Consider the following 23758-nt stretch of genomic DNA (forward strand, 5'->3'; position numbering starts at 1 on the left):
GCTAATCAGATGAGCAGATGCGCCGGTCGGGGGATTCCCACAGACCCGTTGTTTGTTTACATGAGCCAAGGATCCGGTTGGGGTGCCATAGGCCATTGCTGCATTTTGTTACTTAATGTTGAATAAGAAAGGATAAAGGTAGGTTCTATACCATGAGATTCAGTTATGTGTATGGTACGTTTGTCATTGATATTCAAAGTATTTGAAGAGGGTTTTGTGGTTGTCATAATATTACCAGCGGTTGTGTACACATGAAGTAGCGGTCAGTCAGGTAAGATAATGTTAATGACTAGGTTTATTCATCACTGTCATTTCTTATACCCAGAAGAACGTCCTCATAAGCTGTTCTGTATCACAGTGGCTCTGATGCCCAAGGTATTTGCCGTGAAAATATTTTGACACGGTCTCTATGTAAAGTATGTGGTCGTCGAAGTATCTCTTTTAACTACTGAAGGTGCTAATGATTTTTGGCTTGGTGTTGGTGGATGTAGCTGATGGTCTTAATGACTTTGGCAGTTGATGAACCATAAGCACTAACTAAGCATATAGTGGCAGAAGTAAAGTTCTAGTTTAGGGACACTATAGAAATCACACAGACTTTTAGAAGTGCATATAATTAGTGGAAGAGATTTATTTGGAGGGTTATAGTATGCAGTAATATGGTATTCATATACCGCCATGCTCTGTCTCATAGGTGATTGTTAAAGTTCTGGTGCTTTGTTAAGACATATTTTCATATTGTAACACTGATAATAAATCCTTTAGAAAGAAAGTAGTTGCATGTGGTAAGAATCCATTGCTTTTTGGCCCATGTGCAGGGTTTGTGGTTTTCCATTAAGAATGTGTTTGAAGATGTATTTAGATATTGTTTGTTTTTTAATACTAATATATAAAGTAATATGAAGAGTGTTCTTGAAAGAGCTGAAAACAGTGTGATGAAAAGGTTTGGACATAGTGAATGAGTGAAGAGAGGGTGACAAAAAAAAAGGTGTTTCCAAATTAGAGAGAAAAAGGAGATCAAATTGGAGATGGAAGGATGGAGTGAAAAATGTATTAAGTGGTTAGGGCCTGAACATTTAGGAGGCTGTAAGATGTGCACGGGATTAAGTAAATTAAACACTGTGGTATACAAGGGTCAAAGTGCTGTCATTGGACTAAGCTAGGGCATGTGAAGCAGCCGGTGGAAACCATAGATAGGTCTGTGGGGCCTGGTTGTAGATAGGGGGCTGTGGTTTCAGTGCATTGCACACTACAGCTACATAATCTGTTCCTGGCACTACTAGCTAATGTAGGAAGCAGCATACAGGTATGAGAAAGATACTTTTTTTTAAACATGAAATAGAGATTTGATTGAATACCCAAAATGTATTTATAAATACATTTGAAAACAGTTTTGATTTAAATATAGAAATATTTAATGTGTTACATAATTGCTGATCTCTGAAGTTAACGGAGGTATCTTGATAGATAAAGTATATCACAGACATCTTTGATTTGTTAACAGTGAAATTTCTATATATATTGAATTCACATAAGAAATAGAATGTTGGAATCATAAGTAATGATAGTCATGAGTTTGTGCTGATCTTAATCTTGAACCTTTGCTCAGAACTTTTGATATGAGTGTACTGTAGTAGCTCAGAAACAGTTCTGTTGAAATAACACTGCTGCTTTATTACAAACAGGAATTCTGTAACAGATTGACTGTAATTAATAAATCTACAGAGACTAAATTTATTTCCAGCAAGGAAGTCTGCAGTAGACGTAGCAGGTGGTAATAAGCAAAATTCTATGAAACAACGAACACTTAAAGGACAAGGTTGCAAAGATGTCAAGCAGATGGTAAGTTAAAAGTTTTCCCTTTAACATATGCCATACTTGTGTATAGATATACAAATATTATTTCACAAGAAGTTTCATTCTTGTAGCAGTTGCACTGTAATTGATGTTATCATTAGTCTGTGGATGTTCTTTGCTTTGAAAGGAATAATGTGACAACAGAAGTATAAGCATAGGCTCTGACATCTCTGACCATAATATATGAGAAAATAATGATAGCTGTTTGTCAAATCAATGATAATGGAATTTTTAATAGACTGCTTCAATAGAGATCAATAGCCAAAGTAAATGAATAGATTTTTTTGTGAAATAGTGGAATAAGTGTTGGTATTTCTCTCTGTATAAAGATAACTGTATTATTATTAGTAGTAGTATTAATGGTGAACCTATTGCTAGGAACTGGTGCTTTGTTAATCTGTTTATTTGGGGACTGGCTGGAAAAATTTGTTGCACACTGAAAATTTATATGGGGACAAGTTCATAAAATCGGTTGCACAATGAGAGTTATGGTATAGGTCAGTATCAGTAAATTATTTGATATCTAAGGTATAATGTTTCTGGTTTTCTCTGAATCTTGGTAGATTTTTATTTCATATTTAATTCATATGATTTTACTTCATTGGTTTCATGTTTACACCTTGATTGTAAAAAAATGTTGAAGAAACATGCCTGGAATTATGTTGTAATGAAAATGGAGGAATTTGAATTTATTTTCCTTGTACTCATTTCCCTGTTTGATTCAGGTTTTCAATGTATAGTAAGATTTTTGACATCTTGCAAATGTATTGCAGGTACCCTTTATACCGTCAAGGGAATCCGCAGTTGAGAGTTTTCCTTCCAAACTTCTTTATGAAACTTGTGAAGCCAGCTGAACAGCAACCTGCCAATGTTGTCCAGTTTGTTGTGTCAATGCAGATGACTAAATTTGATATAAAAAACTATTTGGAAAAGATTTATAATGTCCCTGTGGAAAATATTGTTACACATGTAAAAATGGGTAAGTACATTTAGTTTTTGCTACATTTGATTTGTTTTAAATCTTACTCAATATTAGACTCTTTTAAAGTAAATTTGCACTATATATGTATTGCCATTTGCAATATGATTACACTACAGGTATGAGTTCCATCAGTAATGGGCCAAAATAACAAATAGCAAAATGCATATAACTTCAGTAATAAGAAAAAGATTATTTCAGTGAAGTCTATTATTCCATTACTTCAGAATTTATTACTTAGGTTTGCAAATGAGTATTTAAATAACATGAATAACCAGTTACTGTAGAATGTTTCCATCTTCCTTTTTTATTTATAGGAGCACTTCACACTGGTAATCATACTCTGTTACTGTATTATGTGATTCTTTATATCAGTAATAAACAGAGCAGTTTTTCAAAGAGCCTGCATTCCCTTCCCTTACCACCCCATCCATACACAAACAGTCATATTAACAAATGGTATAATAATTTGTTGACTAACCTGTGATATGATATATGCTCAATGTGTTTTCAGGAAACGTGGTGAGAAACAAATTAAAAGGCTATCTCATCAAGGAGGATGATTATAAAGTTGCATATGTAACCTTGGTAAGTAATTTCAGGTTTTATGAATAATGCCAACTGTTGTATTTTTGCTTATATTTTACGAATAAGGGTGAAGGGTGGTAATGGTAGCAGTTTAATAAGTCTGCGTCAGAGAATCGGGCATCCCTCCCCATTTATCTGCTTGCAGAGTTTGAGACACTTGTCCAGTAAAGTTAATCCCCACAAAAGTTGCATGCTTATATGTGTTTGATCTTGAAATTATTATAGATACAGATGGACAAAAAAATTCCAAAATGAGTCAGACTGAAATTTTTAGTAAGAAATTGAGTTAAGGTTAAAGACCAGTTCATTTGGTATTCACTGGTTTCTTATTGTTCTTTTCTATATTCCTGACAGGTGTTTGCATAAGCACAGAAAGATTATGAATTAAGTATCTAATATTGTTTTCCGTGTTCATTTTTGATGTTCTGGAACATCTCAAGATACTTATCTTCAGCCAGTAATTCACTTTTGACCCCAAGGTTCCATGTGCTACCATATCCATTCTAGCTTTCTCTAGGTCCTCCCCATTTGAACTTGCTCTTCAGTTGTCCTGTCTCATCCCATTACCTCTTGTTTACATTTGATCTCAACTTTTTTCTCCTTCACACATCCAAAAAAATTTATCAGCTTCTGGAGCTGTTTTTTGTTTCCATGGAACTATAAAATAAAAGAAAATTATATTTATTTATACATTTATTTTGCTTTGTCGCTGTCTCCCGCGTTAGCGAGGTAGCGCAAGGAGACAGACTAAAGAATGGCCCAACCCACCCACATACACATGTACATACATACACGTCCACACACGCAAATATACATACCTATACATCTCAACATATACATATATATACACACAATTTTCCTGAAAATTTCAGCATAGATGATTTTACGTCTGCTGAATAAGAATCTGTGGTCAAAACGTTAAAATTCTTGTAATTAGTCGAGTAATTAGCATATTGATATAATTATGATTAATATTAAGTATGTAATTAAGCGCTTGATTTTACGAAATGCAGTCTTTTGACTCGATATATTCAATCACCATATAGAATACCACTTATACCCAGATTTACATTAAATTCTGAAGAAGTTGAAAATCTGAGAAAAATATTATCCAAGGATTTTTCTTGATTTTTTTTAAAAGAATAAATTTACTGAAAATCTCAGCATAGATGATTTTACGTCTGCTGAATAAGAATCTGTGGTCAAAACGTTAAAATTCTTATAATTAGTCGAGTAATTAGCATATTGATATAATTATAATGAATATTAATTATGTAATTAAGCGCTTAATTTTAGGAAATGCAGTCTTTTGACTCGATAACCTTAATCACCATATAGAATACCACTTATACTCAGATTTTCATTATAATCTGAAGAAGTTGAAAATCTGTGCAAAATATGGATTATTCTTGATTTTTTTTAAAAAAATAAATTTTCCTGAAAATCTCAGCATAGATGATTTTACGTCTGCTGAATATGAATCTGTAGTCAAAACGTTAAAATTCTTGTAATTAGTCGAGTAATTAGCATTTTGATATAATTATAATTAATATTAAGTATGTAATTAAGCGCTTAATTTTACGAAATGCAGTCTTTTGACTCGATATATTTAATCACCATATAGAATACCACTTATACCCAGATTTTCATTAGAATCTGAAGAAGTTGAAAATCTTAGCAAAATATTATCCAAGTATGTAATTAAGCGCTTAATTTTACGAAATGCAGTCTTTTGACTCGATATATTTAATCACCATATAGAATACCACTTATACCCAGATTTTTATTAAATTCTGAAGAAGTTGAAAATCTGATGAAAATATTATCCAAGGCCTTGGATTTTTCTTGATTTTTTTTGAAAAATAAATTTTCCTGAAAATTTCAGCATAGATGATTTTACGTCTGCTGAATAAGAATCTGTGGTCAAAATGTTAAAATTCTTGTAATTAGTCGTGTAATTAGCATATTGATATAATTATTAATATTAAGTATGTAATTCAGCGCTTAATTTTACGAAATGCAGTCTTTTGACTCGATATGTTTAATCACCATATAGAATACCACTTATATCCAGATTTTCATTAAAATCTGAAGAAGTTGAAAATCTGTGCAAAATATTATCCAAGGCTACAGCCTTGGATTTTTCTTGATTTTTTTGAAAAAATAGATTTTCCTGAAAATCTCAGCATAAATGCTTTTACATCTGCTGAATAAGAATCTAATGTCAAAACCTTAAAATTCGTGTAATTAGTCGAGTAATTAACATATAATTATAATTAATCTTAAGTCTGTAATTAAGCGCTTAATTTTAGGAAATGCAGTCTTTTGACTCGATATCCTTAATCACCATATAGAATACCACTTATACCCAGATTTTCATTAAATTCTGAAAAGTTGAAAATCTGAGGAAAATATTATCCAAGGCTATAGCCTTGGATTTTTCTTGATTTTTTTAAGAAATAAATTTTCCTGAAAATTTCAGCATAGATGATTTTACGTCTGCTGATTAAGAATCTGTAGTCAAAACGTTAAAATTCTTGTAATTAGTCGAGTAATTAGCATGTTGATATAATTATAATTAATATTAAGTATGTAATTAAGCGCTTAATTATACGAAATACAGTCTTTTGACTCGATATATTTCATCACCATATAGAGTACCACTTATACCCAGATTTTCATTAGATTCTGAAAAAGTTGAATATCTGAGCAAAATATTATCTAAGGCTATAGCCTTGGATTTTTCTTGATTTTTTTGAAAAAATAGATTTTCCTGAAAATCTCAGCATAAATGCTTTTACGTCTGCTGAATAAGAATCTATGGTCAAAAGTTTAAAATTCTTGTAATTAGTCGAGTAATTAGCATTTTGATATATTTATTAATATTAAGTATGTAATTAAGCGCTTAATTGTACGAAATGCAGTCTTTTGACTCGATATATTTCATCACCATATAGAATACCACTTATACCCAGATTTTCATTAGATTCTGAAAAAGTTGAATATCTGAGCAAAATATTATCCAAGGCTATAGCCTTGGATTTTTCTTGATTTTTTTGAAAAAATAGATTTTCCTGAAAATCTCAGCATAAATGCTTTTACGTCTGCTGAATAAGAATCTGATGTCAAAACCTTAAAATTCTTGTAATTAGTCGAGTAATTAACATATAATTATAATTAATCTTAAGTGTGTAATTAAGCACTTGATTTTAGGAAATGCATTCTTTTGACTCGATATTCTTAATCACCATATAGAGTGCCACTTATACCCAGATTTTCATTAAATTCTGAAAAAGTTGAAAATCTGAGTAAAATATTATCCAAGGCTAGCCTTGGATTTTTCTTGATTTTTTTAAAAAATAAATTTTCCTGAAAATATCATCATAGATGATTTTACGTCTGCTGAATAAGAATCTGCAGTCAAAACGTTAAAATTCTTGTAATTAGTCGAGTAATTAGCATTTGATATAATTATAATTAATATTAAGTATGTAATTAAGCGCTTAATTTTACGAAATGCAGTCTTTTGACTCGATATATTTAATCACCATATAGAATACCACTTATACCCAGATTTTCATTAAATTCTGAAGAAGTTGAAAATCTGAGCAAAATATTATCCAAGGCTACAGCCTTGGATTTTTCTTGATTTTTTTGAAAAAATAGATTTTCCTGAAAATCTCAGCATAAATGCTTTTACGTCTGCTGAATAAGAATCTATGGTCAAAACTTTAAAATTCTTGTAATTAGTCGAGTAATTAGCATTTGATAATTATAATTAATATTAAGTATGTAATTAAGCGCTTAATTTTAGGAAATGCAGTCTTTTGCCTCGATATCCTTAATCACCATATAGAATACCACTTATACCCAGATTTTCATTAAATTCTGAAAAGTTGAAAATCTGAGGAAAATATTATCCAAGGCTATAGCCTTGGATTTTTCTTGATTTTTTTAAAAAATAAATTTTCCTGAAAATTTCAGCATAGATGATTTTACGTCTGCTGATTAAGAATCTGTAGTCAAAACGTTAAAATTCTTGTAATTAGTCGAGTAATTAGCATGTTGATATAATTATAATTAATATTAAGTATGTAATTAAGCGCTTAATTATACGAAATACAGTCTTTTGACTCGATATATTTCATCACCATATAGAGTACCACTTATACCCAGATTTTCATTAGATTCTGAAAAAGTTGAATATCTGAGCAAAATATTATCTAAGGCTATAGCCTTGGATTTTTCTTGATTTTTTTGAAAAAATAGATTTTCCTGAAAATCTCAGCATAAATGCTTTTACGTCTGCTGAATAAGAATCTATGGTCAAAAGTTTAAAATTCTTGTAATTAGTCGAGTAATTAGCATTTTGATATATTTATAATTAAGATTAAGTATGTAATTAAGCGCTTAATTGTACGAAATGCAGTCTTTTGACTCGATATATTTCATCACCATATAGAATACCACTTATACCCAGATTTTCATTAGATTCTGAAAAAGTTGAATATCTGAGCAAAATATTATCCAAGGCTATAGCCTTGGATTTTTCTTGATTTTTTTGAAAAAATGGATTTTCCTGAAAATCTCAGCATAAATGCTTTTACGTCTGCTGAGTAAGAATCTGATGTCAAAACCTTAGAATTCCTGTAATTAGTCGAGTAATTAACATATAATTATAATTAATCTTAAGTGTGTAATTAAGCGCTTAATTTTAGGAAATGCATTCTTTTGACTCGATATCCTTAATCACCATATAGAATACCACTTATACCCAGATTTTTATTAAATTCTGAAGAAGTTGAAAATCTGATGAAAATATTATCCAAGGCCTTGGATTTTTCTTGATTTTTTTTGAAAAATAAATTTTCCTGAAAATTTCAGCATAGATGATTTTACGTCTGCTGAATAAGAATCTGTGGTCAAAATGTTAAAATTCTTGTAATTAGTCGTGTAATTAGCATATTGATATAATTATTAATATTAAGTATGTAATTCAGCGCTTAATTTTACGAAATGCAGTCTTTTGACTCGATATGTTTAATCACCATATAGAATACCACTTATATCCAGATTTTCATTAAAATCTGAAGAAGTTGAAAATCTGTGCAAAATATTATCCAAGGCTACAGCCTTGGATTTTTCTTGATTTTTTTGAAAAAATAGATATTCCTGAAAATCTCAGCATAAATGCTTTTACATCTGCTGAATAACAATCTAATGTCAAAACCTTAAAATTCGTGTAATTAGTCGAGTAATTAACATATAATTATAATTAATCTTAAATCTGTAATTAAGCGCTTAATTCTAGGAAATGCAGTCTTTTGCCTCGATATCCTTAATCACCATATAGAATACCACTTATACCCAGATTTTCATTAAATTCTGAAAAGTTGAAAATCTAAGGAAAATATTATCCAAGGCTATAGCCTTGGATTTTTCTTGATTTTTTTAAGAAATAAATTTTCGTGAAAATTTCAGCATAGATGATTTTACGTCTGCTGATTAAGAATCTGTAGTCAAAACGTTAAAATTCTTGTAATTAGTCGAGTAATTAGCATGTTGATATAATTATAATTAATATTAAGTATGTAATTAAGCGCTTAATTATACGAAATACAGTCTTTTGACTCGATATATTTCATCACCATATAGAGTACCACTTATACCCAGATTTTCATTAGATTCTGAAAAAGTTGAATATCTGAGCAAAATATTATCTAAGGCTATAGCCTTGGATTTTTCTTGATTTTTTTGAAAAAATAGATTTTCCTGAAAATCTCAGCATAAATGCTTTTACGTCTGCTGAATAAGAATCTATGGTCAAAAGTTTAAAATTCTTGTAATTAGTCGAGTAATTAGCATTTTGATATATTTATAATTAAGATTAAGTATGTAATTAAGCGCTTAATTGTACGAAATGCAGTCTTTTGACTCGATATATTTCATCACCATATAGAATACCACTTATACCCAGATTTTCATTAGATTCTGAAAAAGTTGAATATCTGAGCAAAATATTATCCAAGGCTATAGCCTTGGATTTTTCTTGATTTTTTTGAAAAAATGGATTTTCCTGAAAATCTCAGCATAAATGCTTTTACGTCTGCTGAGTAAGAATCTGATGTCAAAACCTTAGAATTCCTGTAATTAGTCGAGTAATTAACATATAATTATAATTAATCTTAAGTGTGTAATTAAGCGCTTAATTTTAGGAAATGCATTCTTTTGACTCGATATCCTTAATCACCATATAGAATACCACTTATACCCAGATTTTTATTAAATTCTGAAGAAGTTGAAAATCTGATGAAAATATTATCCAAGGCCTTGGATTTTTCTTGATTTTTTTTGAAAAATAAATTTTCCTGAAAATTTCAGCATAGATGATTTTACGTCTGCTGAATAAGAATCTGTGGTCAAAATGTTAAAATTCTTGTAATTAGTCGTGTAATTAGCATATTGATATAATTATTAATATTAAGTATGTAATTCAGCGCTTAATTTTACGAAATGCAGTCTTTTGACTCGATATGTTTAATCACCATATAGAATACCACTTATATCCAGATTTTCATTAAAATCTGAAGAAGTTGAAAATCTGTGCAAAATATTATCCAAGGCTACAGCCTTGGATTTTTCTTGATTTTTTTGAAAAAATAGATATTCCTGAAAATCTCAGCATAAATGCTTTTACATCTGCTGAATAACAATCTAATGTCAAAACCTTAAAATTCGTGTAATTAGTCGAGTAATTAACATATAATTATAATTAATCTTAAATCTGTAATTAAGCGCTTAATTCTAGGAAATGCAGTCTTTTGCCTCGATATCCTTAATCACCATATAGAATACCACTTATACCCAGATTTTCATTAAATTCTGAAAAGTTGAAAATCTAAGGAAAATATTATCCAAGGCTATAGCCTTGGATTTTTCTTGATTTTTTTAAGAAATAAATTTTCGTGAAAATTTCAGCATAGATGATTTTACGTCTGCTGATTAAGAATCTGTAGTCAAAACGTTAAAATTCTTGTAATTAGTCGAGTAATTAGCATGTTGATATAATTATAATTAATATTAAGTATGTAATTAAGCGCTTAATTATACGAAATACAGTCTTTTGACTCGATATATTTCATCACCATATAGAGTACCACTTATACCCAGATTTTCATTAGATTCTGAAAAAGTTGAATATCTGAGCAAAATATTATCTAAGGCTATAGCCTTGGATTTTTCTTGATTTTTTTGAAAAAATAGATTTTCCTGAAAATCTCAGCATAAATGCTTTTACGTCTGCTGAATAAGAATCTATGGTCAAAAGTTTAAAATTCTTGTAATTAGTCGAGTAATTAGCATTTTGATATATTTATAATTAAGATTAAGTATGTAATTAAGCGCTTAATTGTACGAAATGCAGTCTTTTGACTCGATATATTTCATCACCATATAGAATACCACTTATACCCAGATTTTCATTAGATTCTGAAAAAGTTGAATATCTGAGCAAAATATTATCCAAGGCTATAGCCTTGGATTTTTCTTGATTTTTTTGAAAAAATGGATTTTCCTGAAAATCTCAGCATAAATGCTTTTACGTCTGCTGAGTAAGAATCTGATGTCAAAACCTTAGAATTCCTGTAATTAGTCGAGTAATTAACATATAATTATAATTAATCTTAAGTGTGTAATTAAGCGCTTAATTTTAGGAAATGCATTCTTTTGACTCGATATCCTTAATCACCATATAGAATACCACTTATACCCAGATTTTTATTAAATTCTGAAGAAGTTGAAAATCTGATGAAAATATTATCCAAGGCCTTGGATTTTTCTTGATTTTTTTTGAAAAATAAATTTTCCTGAAAATTTCAGCATAGATGATTTTACGTCTGCTGAATAAGAATCTGTGGTCAAAATGTTAAAATTCTTGTAATTAGTCGTGTAATTAGCATATTGATATAATTATTAATATTAAGTATGTAATTCAGCGCTTAATTTTACGAAATGCAGTCTTTTGACTCGATATGTTTAATCACCATATAGAATACCACTTATATCCAGATTTTCATTAAAATCTGAAGAAGTTGAAAATCTGTGCAAAATATTATCCAAGGCTACAGCCTTGGATTTTTCTTGATTTTTTTGAAAAAATAGATATTCCTGAAAATCTCAGCATAAATGCTTTTACATCTGCTGAATAACAATCTAATGTCAAAACCTTAAAATTCGTGTAATTAGTCGAGTAATTAACATATAATTATAATTAATCTTAAATCTGTAATTAAGCGCTTAATTCTAGGAAATGCAGTCTTTTGCCTCGATATCCTTAATCACCATATAGAATACCACTTATACCCAGATTTTCATTAAATTCTGAAAAGTTGAAAATCTAAGGAAAATATTATCCAAGGCTATAGCCTTGGATTTTTCTTGATTTTTTTAAGAAATAAATTTTCGTGAAAATTTCAGCATAGATGATTTTACGTCTGCTGATTAAGAATCTGTAGTCAAAACGTTAAAATTCTTGTAATTAGTCGAGTAATTAGCATGTTGATATAATTATAATTAATATTAAGTATGTAATTAAGCGCTTAATTATACGAAATACAGTCTTTTGACTCGATATATTTCATCACCATATAGAGTACCACTTATACCCAGATTTTCATTAGATTCTGAAAAAGTTGAATATCTGAGCAAAATATTATCTAAGGCTATAGCCTTGGATTTTTCTTGATTTTTTTGAAAAAATAGATTTTCCTGAAAATCTCAGCATAAATGCTTTTACGTCTGCTGAATAAGAATCTATGGTCAAAAGTTTAAAATTCTTGTAATTAGTCGAGTAATTAGCATTTTGATATATTTATAATTAAGTATGTAATTAAGCGCTTAATTGTACGAAATGCAGTCTTTTGACTCGATATATTTCATCACCATATAGAATACCACTTATACCCAGATTTTCATTAGATTCTGAAAAAGTTGAATATCTGAGCAAAATATTATTTTTCTTGATTTTTTTGAAAAAATGGATTTTCCTGAAAATCTCAGCATAAATGCTTTTACGTCTGCTGAGTAAGAATCTGATGTCAAAACCTTAGAATTCCTGTAATTAGTCGAGTAATTAACATATAATTATAATTAATCTTAAGTGTGTAATTAAGCGCTTAATTTTAGGAAATGCATTCTTTTGACTCGATATCCTTAATCACCATATAGAATACCACTTATACCCAGATTTTTATTAAATTCTGAAGAAGTTGAAAATCTGATGAAAATATTATCCAAGGCCTTGGATTTTTCTTGATTTTTTTTGAAAAATAAATTTTCCTGAAAATTTCAGCATAGATGATTTTACGTCTGCTGAATAAGAATCTGTGGTCAAAATGTTAAAATTCTTGTAATTAGTCGTGTAATTAGCATATTGATATAATTATTAATATTAAGTATGTAATTCAGCGCTTAATTTTACGAAATGCAGTCTTTTGACTCGATATGTTTAATCACCATATAGAATACCACTTATATCCAGATTTTCATTAAAATCTGAAGAAGTTGAAAATCTGTGCAAAATATTATCCAAGGCTACAGCCTTGGATTTTTCTTGATTTTTTTGAAAAAATAGATATTCCTGAAAATCTCAGCATAAATGCTTTTACATCTGCTGAATAACAATCTAATGTCAAAACCTTAAAATTCGTGTAATTAGTCGAGTAATTAACATATAATTATAATTAATCTTAAATCTGTAATTAAGCGCTTAATTCTAGGAAATGCAGTCTTTTGCCTCGATATCCTTAATCACCATATAGAATACCACTTATACCCAGATTTTCATTAAATTCTGAAAAGTTGAAAATCTAAGGAAAATATTATCCAAGGCTATAGCCTTGGATTTTTCTTGATTTTTTTAAGAAATAAATTTTCGTGAAAATTTCAGCATAGATGATTTTACGTCTGCTGATTAAGAATCTGTAGTCAAAACGTTAAAATTCTTGTAATTAGTCGAGTAATTAGCATGTTGATATAATTATAATTAATATTAAGTATGTAATTAAGCGCTTAATTATACGAAATACAGTCTTTTGACTCGATATATTTCATCACCATATAGAGTACCACTTATACCCAGATTTTCATCATCATAATTATGATTTTCATCATAAGAATCTGATGTCAAAACCTTAAAATTCCTGTAATTAGTCGAGTAATTAACATATAATTATAATTAATCTTAAGTGTGTAATTAAGCGCTTAATTTTAGGAAATGCAGTCTTTTGACTCGATATCCTTAATCACCATATAGAATACCACATACCCAGATTTTCATTAAATTCTGAAAAAGTTGAAAATCTGAGAAAAATATTATCCAAGGCTATAGCCTTGGATTTTTCTTGATTTTTTATGAAATAAATTTTCCTGAAAATCTCAGCATAGATGATTTTACGTCTGGTGTTTAAGAATCAGTAATCAAAACGTTAAAATTCTTGTAATTAGTCGAGTAATTAGTATGTTGATATGATTATGATTAATATTAAGTATGTAATTAAGCGCTTAGTTTTACGAAATGCAGTCTTTTGACTCGATATATTTAATCACCATATAGAATACCACTTATACCCAGATTTTCATTAAAATCTGAAGAAGTTGAAGATCTGTGCAAAATATTATCCTAGGCTATAGCTTTGGATTTTTCTCTATTTTTTTGAAAAAATAGATTTTCCTGAAAATCTCAGCAGAGATGCTTTTACGTCTGCTGAATAAGAATCATTCCCATTGCCACCCTGCCACACATGAAATAACAACCTCCTCCCCCCTCATGTGCACGAGGTAGCGCTAGGAAGACAACAAAGGCCCCATTATATAAAATAAATGTGGGAAAATTTCTCTAAAAAGGAAAGTATCTTACAAAAAAGAAATTTTGCTAAAAAAAGCTGGAATATTATATAATCTTGTAATAAGTTTTGGCCATTTTAGTGATGCAGACTTGTACATGATACGCTCTTCATATTTAGTTGTTTGTTTTCAGTCTCTATTGCCTCTCATTTTAGTATTTTCATGTTTAATCTCTTTATGTAGTCAGCTTTAGCTCCCTATTATATGTATGTTGTTTTGATTGTGAAGTGTATGGGTTAAATCATGGAAAGGTCTGTGGGGCCTGGAGGAGAAAAAGGAGCTGTGGTTTCGGTGCATTACACATGACAGCTAGAGACTGAGTGTGAATGAGTGTGGCCTTCTTTGTCTTTTTCTGGCGCTACCTCGCTGGAAGGGGGAATGTTATTTCATGTGTGGTGGGGTGCGCTGGGAATGATGAAGGCAGCAAGTGTGAATATGTACATGTGTATATATGTATATGTATGTATACACTGAATTGTATATGTCTGTATATGTGTATATATATATATGTGTATATCCCTGGGGATAGGAGAGAAAGAATACTTCCCATGTATTCCCTGTGTGTTGTAAAAGACGACTAAAAGGGAAGGGAGCGGGGAGCTGGAAATCCTCCCCTCTCGTTTTTTGAATTTTCCAAAAGAAGGAACAGAGAAGGGGGGCCAGGTGAGGATATTCCCTCAAAGGCCTAGTCCTCTGTTCTTAATGCTACCTCGCTAATGTTGGGAATGGCAAATAGTATTAAAGAAAGAAAAGATGTGCATGTGTGGGCGTTATGTATGTGGGTGGGTTAGGCCATTTACTTGTCTGTTTCCTTGTGCTACCTCACTGATGCGGGAGACAGCGATTTAAGTGTTTTAGATATCTGGGAGTGGATTTGGCAGCGGATGGAACCATGGAAGTGGAAGTGAGTCACAAGGTGGGGGAGGGGTCGAAGGTTCTGGGAGCATTGAAGAATATGTGGAAGACGAGAACGTTATCTTGGAGAGCAAAAATGGGTATGTTTGAAGGAATAGTGGTTCCAACAATGATATATTGTTGTGAGGCATGGGCTATAGATAGGGTTGTGCGGAGGAGGGTGGATGTGTTGGAAATGAGATATTTGAGGACACTATGTGGCGTGAGGTGGTTTGACCGAGTAAGTAATGAAATGGTGTGAGAGATGTGTGGTAATAAAAAAGAGTGTGGTTGAGAGAGCAGAGGAGGGTGTATTGAAGTGGTTTGGTCACATGGAGAGGATGAGTGAGGAAAGATTTACAAAGAGGATATATGTGGAGGGAACAAGAAGTGGGAGACCAAATTGGAGGTGGAAGGATGGAGTGAAAAAGATTTTAAATGATCAGGGCCTGAACATACAGGAGGGCGAAAGATGCACAAGGAATAGAGTGAACTGGAACAGTGTGATATACCGGGGTCGACGTGCTGTCAGTGGATTGAACCAGGGCATGTGAAGCGTCTGGGGTAAACCATGGAAAGTTTTGTGGGGCCTGGATTACACATGCATGACAATTGTGTTTATGTTCATGTCTTTGCATTTGTTTATGTGTACATATATCTTACTAGTTGAGGAGAATTATAAGATCCACTTATTTTGACAGCCCAAGACAGAGAAGTTTGAATTTCCAGACCTGTTCCCAGAAGCTAAGCAGGAAGAGGAGGATAAGCAAATGGAACAACTTAAAGCTCTTGAGACAGAATGGGATAAAAATACCAAAAGACATAGGCATCGTCAAGGAGTTCCAACTTGGTTTGGAGTTTGATTATAAACTGAATTATTATGTTGTATAGTTGTGTTCAGAAATAGTTTGAAGTATGAAGACTAGTCTTTGAATGTGACTGAATTCATAGTCTTTTTGGTATTAAGAAACCACTCATTTACATTAAATAAATACGTATGCATATTCCTACATGATTTCAGGGTTGATTTGATTATTTAGAAGTATCTGCCAGTTCAGTAACATACAACAGGGTGTTACCATACTCTGCATGCTACTGTGAGTGGCAAAAGAACATAAGGACCGTGTACATCAGTATGCATGAATGATGTACATGCAGGCTGGAAGCATAATGATGCTCATCAGTACACAAGGAACAGACAAAGCATAGAAAGGGAGTGATAGGCGGGTGTGAGTGAGTGGTGTAGATCGATTGTTAAGTATGTTCATGAATATACAAAATAAGGACAGAGGGTAGACAAGTTTCTTTTATAAGAATGTGCATGACATGCACAGTTTGAGAGCAAACAGTTTTTCACATACAGTGGTAATATAGTTGACCTTATTTCAAGGTTATAAATATGAAAGGAGAAACGATGGTTAAGAGTATGTGAAAAAAATGTGATGCATTCCTTCCAAGAAAAGTTAAAGAGAAGCTGAGAGGCTATAACTGTTCTAGTAGAGGCAGTTTACAACAGTTTTGCTGGAGGATTCTAGGGAAGTGTGTGGAGCATCATGAAAAGGGTGTGGCAGGATGATAATGGCATTCCTTTCAACCCTGAGAAGCTTTATATAATTCAATTACAAGCCAAAGTCTGACTGAGTTATTGATGAATATTTAAGTTATTGAGCTGTGACCACATATGTGTAGAAAGACAAAATCATCATGCACATTCAGAGGCAGATTTGGTTATAAATAGACGGGAAAACAGTATGAAATTTATTTTTCAGTGCCCTAGAGCTAGGCAGTGGTTGCATAAATTAAAAAATGAATTTCACAAAATTGTAGCCATAAGGATCTCTTTTCTTATCAGATAGTGGTGTTATACTTTACAACATTGTTATTATCTATCCCAGGACCTCTTATAGGGCTACACATGGGAGTAGGGCAAAGTGAACTCATTTGGGGTAAGAAGATCCTCAAGAACATTGTACTCTTTTTTTATCCAATGATGATGAAAAAGCTGCGATGAAAATGGCTTCTCACTTGTGGTGTACCACTTGCAGGTGAAGTCTGTTTGACTTACGATTATTTATCCCACGTCCCCTTTTATGGGGTTACACATGGGAGTAGGGCAAAGTGAACTCATTTGGGGTAAGAAGATCCTCAAGAACGTTGTACTCTTTTTCATCCACTGACGATGAAAAAGCCGAGATGAAAATGGCTTCTCACTTGTGGTGTTACCACTTGCAGTAAAGTCTGTTAACAGCTGCGATGAAAATGGCTTCTCACTTGTGACGTTACCACTTGCAGTGAAGTCTGTTAATAGCTGCGATGAAAATGGCTTCTCACTTGTGTTACCACTTGCAGTGAAGTCTGTTAACAGACTAATGAGTTCAATAAATTTTGTCACCTTTTAAACACTCAAGAGATCCAAAACATTTTCAAAGGGCTAATTTATTCTCTTCTGTTGCAATACCACACATTAATAATCCATCAATCCATGAGACTTCTCTAAATTTCAACAGTACATAATCAATCACATATATCCCCAATTTAAAGTGATTTCTTTAGCATTTTAACAGTCTACATTTACATACCAGTATAAGGTTTTTAACTGTAAACATACAGTCCAAGTCCACCTTACTATCCTACAGCAAATCTCATTAGTTGGCTTTTACTCGCACTTACTCATATTTCTTAAACAACAGTACTTAATCTATAAAATTCTGTAAGGATATACCTAAAACAGCAATCTGGACTTAATGACTCAAATGGAGTTTCATTTAAAAGTCCATAGATTCAAAAATTTTCTAAATGTATTTAAATAATCTCCATGATCATTGTGTCTGTCTTTAAAGATATATATATATTATCATTCACTTGTACATTAAGCTTAAGGCTTCCAAAGTTTTAGGAGTCCTTCTTCACTGTATGTGGCCAGTAGATTCTGATGAGGATGATGGCACATACCAATCACAGACTGCTCATGAACCTGAAAAAAAAAAACTATTATTGACAGGTAACAAATGAATTATAGTCAGTTTCCACTGGAAGCAATTCATACACCTTACCTGCTACAAACTAGTTACACAAAAGTGCTATCTTTTTAAGGCATGTGGTGACTGGAAATCCTCCCTTCCTGTTTTACTTTTCCTAAAGAAGGAACAGAGAAGGGGGCTGAGTGAGGATTTTTCCCTCTAAAGCTAAGTCATCTGTTCTTGGGGCTACCTCATTAATGTGGGAAATGGTGATTATGTAGGAAAAAAATAATCTATACTTACATTGAGTGTTCTCTCCAACTTGCCAGTGGAGGTTGAGAAGCAGTATAACACATGATCCTCACCAACACAGAAGATCCACTCTCCACGGGGGGATACTACACATGCCACAAAATCACCACCTTCTCGTTTACCCGAAGATAGGGAACGCACCGTCTGACCCTGATTAACACAATTGGTTATACTGTTTCCTTTAGAAGGGAAAGTTATAGAAATATTTGTTGAAATTAACACAGAAGCAGTTTCAAGTTTAATACACTTTTACTTTATCTTATATAGTCACTATTAATAAGTATGATGTAACAATTTCAAACCAAAGAAATGCTTGCTACTATTTTCACTTGAGTCATATTATTGCCTTAAAAATTCTACATGAAAGCAATGCACTATTATTGAGTGTAATTTAAAAACCTCACCTGCATGTTCATAATAGTGACAGTATTAGAGCGATTGCACACTACAATATGGTCTGGATTCTTGGGAAGAATGTGGACTGAATACACAGGAAGATCCACAGATGTCACACCAGCCAGAGACTTGAATGTTGCAATGCACTCAGTAGTTTTGACCGACCACACCTTCACTGTCCCATCAGATGATGCACTATTAAAGAGCAATTATCAACAGTCATTTTAAAGTAAAATTATGTGTTATGACTATAACTGCATTCACATAAAATCAGAGAAAGACATGAAGACAAAAATTAATTGTATCTTCTACTCCTGTATGATAGCTTCATACAATATTTTTTTCATGGGACTAACTAATAATACTCTTCTGCATTCTCATCCACTTCTTTATATTTTCAAAAATACAAATGATTAGAGTGAAGCCTCTCAGGATTGGTCATTGCACCTAAACAAACACAAAGAGCAATCAAGATGGTACCTGAATTAAAAAAGGTGATCTTCATTGAAAGGTGTCCAATATGAAGAAGAGAAGGAAAAGGGGAATCCTAATAACAGCCTTTAGGTTCTTTTATCATCTGAATGATATTGACAGTAAACAATTCTGCACGAGCTGAAAAAGGCTGATTAAGAGAGATGCAAAGAAATATTGGTTGAGTGTAAAGATAATGGATGGTTGGAAGAATCTTAATCGTGGCGATAGGAACTGTAGTAAATGGTTGGAAGAATCTAATCGTGGCGATGGGAACTGCTCGGAACTTAGATTAAAAAGTTTTCCCATAGTACAGAAGGTACAAGAGAAGGGGCTCCATGAGAATAAAATTCTCTCCTAGTGATATACAGATAGGTAATTACACACAAGTCCAAAATATGAAGGTGCTTGGAATGCTATAATACAACTTCTGAATAGCGAAGAGTACATAACAGAAGTGCAAAACATATGAAAAAAAGAATTTTATATAGAATACACTTACTGATTATGAAATGAGCTTGTATTTTATTTAACCATGAATTAAGACTTACCTGATGATGTTATGACCATCTTGAGTGAAAGTGGCCTGGTTTACAAAAGATGAGTGACCACGAAACTCTTTCAAAGTTTTGCCTGATTTTAGCCCGTGTATTCTGAGGAGAAAAAAATCAGTTATTACAGTATTATTCTTATATATGTAGGTGAGTGGAAATTAATTCATAACCTAAGTAACAGACTGAACACTGACATAATTACATATACATTAATCAGGGTTTCAACAGGAACTGAAAATAAATCCCTGCCTTTCCTCACATAGATTTTAAGCTTCCCTGATAATCATACAATCAATTTCTGAAATGAATATTACATGCAATTTCTTTTACCTAAAAGTCATGAAGTTGAGCTTTCCTCTAAGGCTCAGTCATCTGTGTCTGAAGCTACTGCACTAACATGGAAAATGGCAAACATATGAAAAGCTAATCTTTTGTGTACATTTCATATTCATAACTGAAAAGGGGTGAGGGTCAAGTCAATTGGGAGGTGAGTTTGAATGGAGAAAAACTGGAGGAAGTGAAGTGTTTTAGATATCTGGGAGTGGATCTGTCAGCGGATGGAACCATGGAAGCGGAAGTGGATCATAGGGTGGGGGAGGGGGCGAAAATTTTGGGAGCCTTGAAAAATGTGTGGAAGTCGAGAACATTATCTCGGGAAGCAAAAATGGGTATGTTTGAGGGAATAGTGGTTCCAACAATGTTGTATGGTTGCGAGGCGTGGGCTATGGATAGAGATGTGCGCAGGAGGATGGATGTGCTGGAAATGAGATGTTTGAGGACAATGTGTGGTGTGAGGTGGTTTGATCGAGTAAGTAACGTAAGGGTAAGAGAGATGTGTGGAAATAAAAAGAGCGTGGTTGAAAGAGCAGAAGAGGGTGTTTTGAAATGGTTTGGGCACATGGAGAGAATGAGTGAGGAGAGATTGACCAAGAGGATATATGTGTCGGAGGTGGAGGGAACGAGGAGAAGAGGGAGACCAAATTGGAGGTGGAAAGATGGAGTGAAAAAGATTTTGTGTGATCGGGGCCTGAACATGCAGGAGGGTGAAAGGAGGGCAAGGAATAGAGTGAATTGGAGTCATGTGGTATACAGGGGTTGACGTGCTGTCAGTGGATTGAATCAGGGCATGTGAGGCGTCTGGGGTGAACCATGGAGAGCTGTGTGGGTATGTATATTTGCGTGTGTGGACGTGTGTATGTACATGTGTATGGGGGGGGGGGGGTTGGGCCATTTCTTTCGTCTGTTTCCTTGCGCTACCTCGCAAACGCGGGAGACAGCGACAAAGTATAAAAAAAAAAAAAAAAAAAAAAAAAAACTGAAAAGGAGGCTTTGTTAATATTGTGTACAAAAATATTCCACTGGCGGTCTGGCATTCTGCTGCTCCCATCTCCCACTTGTTGCCTTCACAACAATTAGCACATTGAGCCACAGAAACATCAGTTTGCCTGCCAATGATACCTGAGAGCTCTGAAGAGCTATCTCCACTTGATGTCCTGGTATCACAACAGCTCTAAAGTTGGAGCCTGATGACCTAGTACCATCTGCTCTCTCTAACCAGTGCTCAAACCTTCACCCAGTATCATTTATCAGTGCTTCCACATATGTCATCTCTATGAAACTGGCAAGCACTGCATACCCTTTGTGGCAAAAATGAAGAAAGGATTACTTTGGAAGGTGTCAAGAATGCATCTCTGTTTTTCTCTATTATGTACAAATTCACTGCACACATGCTTTTTCCATGAATGAATAGCAGGAAGGCCTGTACACATATATGACCAATGCAAATGATTTTAAAATCTCTTTTTCTCTTTCAGCTGTCTCCTAACTTTCATTTCATTGGAACACATAAACTTAACCAGTACTTGGTTTTATGTACATGAATCATTCTTACAAACCTCAGAGTATTGTCAAAGGATGTGGACATCACTTGACTGTTGTCTTTATTAAATCCAAGAGCTGTTACACCTTCTGAATGTGCTCGTTCTATTTTTCGCAAACACTGACCAGTGCTTACTCGCCAAACCTGTAAGAACAAACAAGTGTAGCCTACTGTAATATATATATATATATATATATATATATATATATATGTTTCCCTAACCTAACCTTACTTAGACTTGAATTATAGAAGGGCAAATATCCTAATAAAGGCTGTGTCAAATTTATTGTTATTTCAAAGGTAATAAGACAACCAATTCATATTTACTTTTAATTTGTTTCTTATTTCAACATATTTCATACCCAAGTGTGTGTCCTGCCTTAGCAAGGTAGCATCAGGACTAAACAAAAAAGGCCCTATTCGCAAACACTGACTTCACACATTAAATTCTGGAGTAACTTATTTTTGCAATGAAAAGTGCTTTAATAATTCAGGATCAAGATTTTCTCCAAAGAAAAACATTCCTACATCTTTTTGCAAACCTTTACCATCTAAAATTATCAACCGAATATCTTTGTGTCTGATTACTCTCACCCTAAAAACTGTATTTTACATGGAAGTATGTACCTTTACTTGACCTCCTTGTGAGCCACTTGCCAGCATCTCTGAGTCCCTGCTGAAAGCCAAACTCAAAACAGCCGACTCCATCATCATATAGGAATCTTTTTCTTGGTACTTTAAATCTTTGCGAATCTTGCCTGTTAAAATAGAAATTATACTGCGGTCAAAAAGAAATGTAAGTCAATCATTGCTGAACAAGAACTAAAGATATAAAAATGTTTTGAATTATGGAAAACTAAAGATACATAAATGTTTTCAATTATAGAGACATTGTGCTTGAACTATGGAAAATCCACAGACATCAGCATAAACCCTGTGTATGGCAACAGAAGGCAAATCACATTAACACCATCATGGAAGCTTATCATGACTTTCTTCACAAAATATGTAAGTCTACACCCAGCTGATATACCCTGGATCACATCCTGCATTAGGAGACTACTTGCTATAACCTATATTACCTGAATCATCATGAATTTCAAGCATAGTTTAAGGAATAAAAAGACAATTTCAAAAACTATCAGTTACAAAAGATATGCAGGTGTCAAGTGATCATATATCGATAAACAAAGTGTCACACAGAAAGATGGGCAGCATGTACACTACATCCTCCCACTCAATTAAAAAAAAAAAAATCCAGGATGCTTTTCCCTCTTATAGCTTAACTAACCACATCTGCTGGCCTTAACTAAGTCAAGTGATGTCTGCATTAACCAGCTTATCAACTACATTAAATTGTCAACTAAGTCTTCCTCGGCAACCTGAGCTTTCAACTTAGTTGCATCTGAGTCTCCATTTCTAAAACAGATTCTTGCGAATATCAACAGACATCCAAACTCTTAAGAATATAGTTTTCCATCCTGAGAAGGTAAGGCCTGTGAATTTGAAACCTTCAGTGACACGTTCCAAGGCCAGGTGAACTTCAAGATCCATACTATTACTAGATCCCAGAGTCTGAAACTTTTTTTCACTTAATAAAAATCAAATGTGCTGTAGCATTTACAGTACATGAAAAATTTCCTGTGGATTCAGGATCTACTACTATAAGAACTATAATACTTTTATGGAAGCATAAGTAGCCAGTTGATTCCTAAATCCAGCTTAACCAAAAGATAAACACTTTAACAGAAAGAGAAACAAGGGATAAAGAACAAGCAAAATTTCTCCAGTCATCCATCCAGTCCTACTCTTCTGTCCATTCCAATAGGCTTAGCCATGTGTACAGCTCTAGGAAGCACTCCAGTACCAGTATGTCCTGAAGTGCCATACTTGAAAAGAATTCAGAAAACACAAAAACATGGCCACAATATTAAGAATGAACTTTAAAAAATCATGGAAACCGACA

At 32.9% G+C, this 23758-nt stretch overlaps 2 protein-coding genes across 2 annotated transcripts in view; one reads left to right on the top strand and one right to left on the bottom strand.

The window, feature by feature from the left end:
* mRpL23 (mitochondrial ribosomal protein L23) lies at positions 1-16977 on the top strand. The gene is made up of 5 exons (XM_071687387.1): positions 1-138; positions 1745-1842; positions 2631-2836; positions 3351-3424; positions 15922-16977. The coding sequence occupies exons 2-5, from the start codon at positions 1829-1831 to the stop codon at positions 16081-16083; spliced, it is 456 nt and encodes a 151-aa protein (XP_071543488.1). The 5' UTR covers positions 1-138; positions 1745-1828; the 3' UTR covers positions 16084-16977.
* The window catches only part of Smu1 (Smu1 spliceosomal factor), a 15338-nt gene continuing 8545 nt past the window's right edge, over positions 16966-23758 (bottom strand). Inside the window, exons 6-11 of the mRNA XM_071687386.1 lie at positions 22420-22550; positions 21809-21936; positions 19911-20012; positions 18897-19083; positions 18484-18642; positions 16966-18194 (exon numbers count right to left, since the gene is read on the bottom strand). Coding sequence (XP_071543487.1) covers positions 18096-18194; positions 18484-18642; positions 18897-19083; positions 19911-20012; positions 21809-21936; positions 22420-22550 — 806 coding nt within the window. The 3' untranslated portion in view covers positions 16966-18095. The remainder of the gene's footprint in view (positions 18195-18483; positions 18643-18896; positions 19084-19910; positions 20013-21808; positions 21937-22419; positions 22551-23758) is intronic.

The sequence above is a fragment of the Panulirus ornatus genome, chromosome 43 (genome assembly GCF_036320965.1).
Source record: "Panulirus ornatus isolate Po-2019 chromosome 43, ASM3632096v1, whole genome shotgun sequence".
Lineage (NCBI taxonomy): Eukaryota > Metazoa > Arthropoda > Malacostraca > Decapoda > Palinuridae > Panulirus > Panulirus ornatus.